Source organism: Poecilia latipinna, unplaced genomic scaffold (assembly GCF_001443285.1).
Source record: "Poecilia latipinna isolate Pla-1442-1.1 unplaced genomic scaffold, P_latipinna-1.0 Scaffold918, whole genome shotgun sequence".
NCBI lineage: Eukaryota > Metazoa > Chordata > Actinopteri > Cyprinodontiformes > Poeciliidae > Poecilia > Poecilia latipinna.
In genome coordinates, this window is record NW_015113534.1 from 71,573 (window position 1) to 76,486 (window position 4,914).

Here is a 4,914-nt window from a genome sequence, read left to right on the forward strand (position 1 = left end):
GAAAAAGCGAGAGTACTTAATTTAAAAAGAGCTAAACTAATAATGCCAACGGTATCTAGGAAATTAGAAACATCAATAATAACCACAGTGTTATCTCTAGCTCTGATTGTTCTACGTTATCAACAAGCTGCAGTTAAATTTGCGTTCAATATATTCCCACAAAGAAGTAAAACTAGAGAAGCTATTCTTCAAACTGGCTTTCAGAGCAGGTATTGGGTAAAGTTAATTTTAGAGTTGCTTCCAGAACAGTTTGACTACTTCAGTCTGAAAGTTGCAGCAAAGACAATTAAGAAAAAAAAAAAAAAAATCAGTATAAAGTATGAAATGTGCACATCACTTAACCTGTGGCATAAAAACAGTTTTAATAAAGCAGCTAAGATTAACTTCACCACTGATCTAATCAAGAATGAAAAGATGATGTGACTTTTTTACACTTACATGTTCAGTATATTTTGCCTGATAAGTGACTGATTTACAAATATATGTTAAGCATAATTTACATGATGATTTATTATTAATTGTATTGAACATGATTGGATATAATTACAAAAGTGAAGTGGAATATATTTAAGTGTGAGACAGGATTTATTTGAATAGAGGAAGTCTTTTATTTTGAAGAATGCTTAACAGGATCTGGTTCTGTTTTGTCACTATCTTGCTTTTGTTGATTTTTGGTTGCTAGGTTACGAACAGCTGTTGCCGTTATCAGCTGTTGCCGTTTTTTCTCTTCAATAAAAACTGAACAGAAAGGTTCAGTAAAAGACATACGAGCCTCCGTCTTGTTTGAAGAAGCTTTACTCCGTAACATTTTGGTGCCGAAACCCAGGATATAAGGTCTTATATCCCGGGTTTTGAACAGCTGTTCATTCTCTCGCCCGATGAACAACTGTTCATCTGTATAGGATTTACCTTTCATTTAAGATACCTCTAAAGGATAGAATAACTGAATAGGCCTGCGTAACAAGCCACCAGTCGAAGTATGAACATTGCATGAACGTATGAGACCATCCCTGCCTGGAAAGACCTCTACGATTCTACCCATTTTCCATGTCTGTCTGGGTGTATTGTCTTCTCCCAAGAGAACTACACCTCCTACTTTAAGTAGCGTTGGAGTAGGACTGTTCACCCTGTGGGCTGATTTTAAGTCCATCAAATAATCTCTGCGCCAGCGTTTGCAAAAGCCTATCAAAAGTTTCTGTTGGTATTTCCACCTCCTACCTAGCTGTTCGCGGTTTGCAGTGAGAACCTGATTTAGGTGAGGTGAAGGACTAATCTTTGGTGGCAAGGAAGTTAAGCGTTTACCAACTAGGAAATGAGATGGGGTAAGTGGCTGGGGCTCTAATGCATCACTAGTTACATAGGACAGAGGCCTAGAGTTCAACACTGCCTCAACTTCAGTAAGAACAGTTGTGAGCTCCTCAAAACTCAAAGATGCTTTCCCCAGTACCTTTCTTAAGCATGGTTTTACAGATCTCACAAGCCTTTCCCAGAATCCCCCCCACCAAGCTGCTCGCTCAGCGATAAACTTCCACGTGATTCCCTTGTCAGTGAAAAACTCTGTGAGTGTCGATCCTAAGATATTTTGCCAAAGCTCTTTTAAATCTTTGTCAGCCCTTTTGAATGTTCTAGCATTGTCAGAGTAAATGACCCTACATAGACCTCGTCTTGCAATGAATCTCTTTAAGGCCAATAAGAAATTCTCTGTAGTCTGATCTGAGACCAACTCTAAGTGTACTGCTCTTGTCACTGCACATGTAAACAGTGCTATATATGATTTTACAGACCCGTCCTTAGTTTTAACATATAAGGGTCCAGCAAAATCTACACCAGTAACTTCAAAAGGAGGTGATTCTATTACTCTGTCTCGAGGTAAGGGAGCAGTAATCTGTTGTGCTGCCTTAACCTTTAGTTTTTTGCAAATGTAACATTTTGAAACAATGTTTCTTACAAGCTGTCTGCCTCTCAAAATCCAATATTGTTCTCTAACTTGAGTTAATGTGTCTCTTACACCAGAATGCATCACTCTTTCGTGACATGACTGAACTAATAGTTCAGAATACTTGTGATTTGTCGGTAGTATCCAAGGGTGTTGTTCTCTGAAACTAAGATCTGAATTCTGCAGTCTTCCCCCAACACTTATTAGACCATTTTCATCTAAGAATGGTTTCAAATCTTTGATTTTAGAATCTACCTTCACATTTTGGTTTGACCTTAACTGCGATATTTCAGAACTGAAACAACTCTCTTATGTTGACTTAATCCAGTACATTTCAGCTGCACCAAGTTCTTCTGTACTTAACTCTCCCTGAACCTTCAGACAAAATCTTGTGTTACTAACAAACCGCTTTACCCATGCAGTGATTCTTAACGTGGTCTGAAGCTTGCTGTACCTTTCTAAGTTTAACAGAGGTTAAGTTGGCTCAGTGCCAGTGAACTGCACGACAGTCCCAGCCCTCAGCTCTGCATTCACTTCATCCACTACATAGTCATTACAAATGTTCAGCTCCTTCTCATCTGTAGACAGTGAAGTGGGTCCCATGGTAACCCAGCGTAAGAAGGTCGGCAGGGTTCATTTTGCCAGCACAGTGGGACCAGAGTTCTGGATTTGTGAGCCCTTGTATTTCTGCCACTCTGTTGCTCACAAATGGTTTCCATCGACGTGATGAGCTGCGGATCCAGTGAAGCGTGATCATAGAGTCCGTCCACATGTTGAGCTGGTTTTTCTCCATGTTCAGTGGCTTAAGGAGGCTGTATCCTAATCTTGCTCCAATAAGTGCACCCATGAGCTCCAAGCGAGGTAATGTCATTTTCTTTAATGGTGCTACTCGTGACTTGGAGGCCACAAAACTGGTAATAGTCTCTCCTAGGTTGTTTTGTCCTTGAAGATATGCCACAGCACCGTAAGCCTTTTCACTTGCATCACAGTAGACATGCAACTTTACAGTGTGTGACTCTTTGTTAATCTCAGTGTGGTACCACCTGGGAATAGACACCAGGTGTAACAGTGGTAACTCCACACACCACTGCTCCCACTTCTCTGCCAAGTCAGTGGGTAATGGTTCATCCCAGTTGAGCCCCTTTTCCCACATCTCTTGGAAAAGGCACTTTACTCGGACTGTAAAAGGAGTAATATACGGGCTGATGTTCTTAGTACACTTCTTTTTGTATTTTCTCTGTCTTTCAAAATGTCCATTAACCCCTTTTGATCAAACACAAAATCATCGTGTTCCGGTCTCCAAACCAGTCCAAGTACTTTAAGCACATTTCCACTGGACTCTGTATCACCAGTGAGCTCTACTCCATTCTCTTTCCACATGGCTCTCAGATCAGGTGAGTTGGTAACCCATTTGCAGAGGTTCATGCCTGCCTGAGAGATAATCTCCTTTGCTGCAGTTGTCATGTGAAGAGCATCCTGCACAGTAGGTGAGCTTGAAATAAAGTCATCTACATACAGAGTCTGTGGGAGCCTGTACTGCCCTTGGCTGTTCTCTTTCAAATTGTTTGAGATGTTGCATAATTTCTGAGTCCTCTGGGCTTTCTGACTGTTTATTTACAATACCCAGGGACTCCACCTCCCAGAATGCATGCAACTGCTTAGACAGCTGGGTGTCTTCGTTCAAACTAATGTGCATACACGTGGTGTCTGTAACACTGGAGGTAGTCACTGGTCCCTGTAAAGCCCATCCAAAGAGGGTTTCAACTGCCACTAATGAATCTGTAACCCTTTGGACCTTTCCAGTAACAGCCTGCCAGTAGTAATCTGCTCCAATTAACATCTGCAACTCTTGTTCATTAGCACCCTCTAGTGGAAAGTCTCCAAGCTGCAGTCCTCTTTTCTTAATCTCTGCTTGAATGGGCTCAGTTGGTACCTTTATTACAGCAGTGCACACCTCGGGGGTCTCTACAGCATCTATTTCGATTTTCCGTTCAGTGTTCCACACATTTTCAAGTTGAACTCTCACTATGTTGCGTTTCTCTACTACAGGACTGGTGGAACCAAAAACATGGAGGTTTAGTGTCTCTTGCCTCACAACTGGCAGTCCTAGGGCTCGGACAATGTCTCTGTGAACAAAACTACGCTGGCTACCTCCATCTAACAGACAGCGAGATATTTTTCTCTCCTTTGGTCCTACAGCCCATGCCTTAACCGTTTGGAGCAATACTGTGTTCTGAGTATTTGTCTTCACTTTGACTGAGCTGGTCAACGAAGATAACACGGCCTCTGCGTTTCCACTATTGCTGGTATTGTCGACCAGCTTCAGATTGTTCACAAACTGACAAGTGGTGTTTTTGATTGCACTGCCCGCACAAAATCTTCACTTTGCAGTATTTTGCAATATGTTTCGGGCCCAGGCAGACAAAAACACCGTCCAAGCCTTTTCAGTTTCTCTCTGTGTGCACTTATTGTAAAACCAGGACAGTTCTCTTTCTTATTAGATAATTAGCTAACCCCTAGCATTGAAACAAGGGGTAGTGAACCGTCACTTCCACTGATGTTAAGACCTTAAAAATCTATGCCAAAATTATATAAAATAAAATAAAAAACACTTATGGATTCACAGACCAAAATTAAAATATATATTCACTGAAAGGTTACTCAGTTAGCCTCAAATGTATTTACACTAACAAGAAATTTCTTGAAATTATGTAATCTGTTTTACTGATTATAGTAAAACAGAATACTGTTCTACACATCTTATAAATGTGTAGAACATTTATGAAATGTTCTACACATCAGCAGGGTCCTGGAGGGTGCATGGGAGTTCGCCCAACCGGTCTACATGTGTTTTGTGGACTTGGAGAAGGCGTTCGACCGTGTCCCCAGGGGGGCCTTGAGGGGGGTTCTCCAGGAGTATGGAGTACCGGACCCTTTGATAAGGGCTGTCAGGTCCTTGTACGACCGGTGTCAGAGTC

General features: G+C 41.5%; 2 protein-coding genes across 2 annotated transcripts; both read right to left on the minus strand.

Moving 5' to 3' along the window:
* Nucleotides 1-874: 874 nt before the first annotated feature.
* LOC106957600 (uncharacterized) lies at nt 875-2,241 on the minus strand. Its single transcript, XM_015048988.1, has one exon. It carries the CDS (start codon nt 2,018-2,020, stop codon nt 917-919), a length of 1,104 nt encoding a protein of 367 aa, XP_014904474.1. The 5' UTR covers nt 2,021-2,241; the 3' UTR covers nt 875-916.
* A 269-nt stretch (nt 2,242-2,510) lies between these two features.
* LOC106957601 (uncharacterized) lies at nt 2,511-3,361 on the minus strand. Its single transcript, XM_015048989.1, has 2 exons — nt 3,286-3,361; nt 2,511-3,199 (listed from the first exon to the last, which is right to left on the minus strand). The coding sequence occupies exons 1-2, from the start codon at nt 3,359-3,361 to the stop codon at nt 2,511-2,513; spliced, it is 765 nt and encodes a 254-aa protein (XP_014904475.1).
* Nucleotides 3,362-4,914: the final 1,553 nt, after the last annotated feature.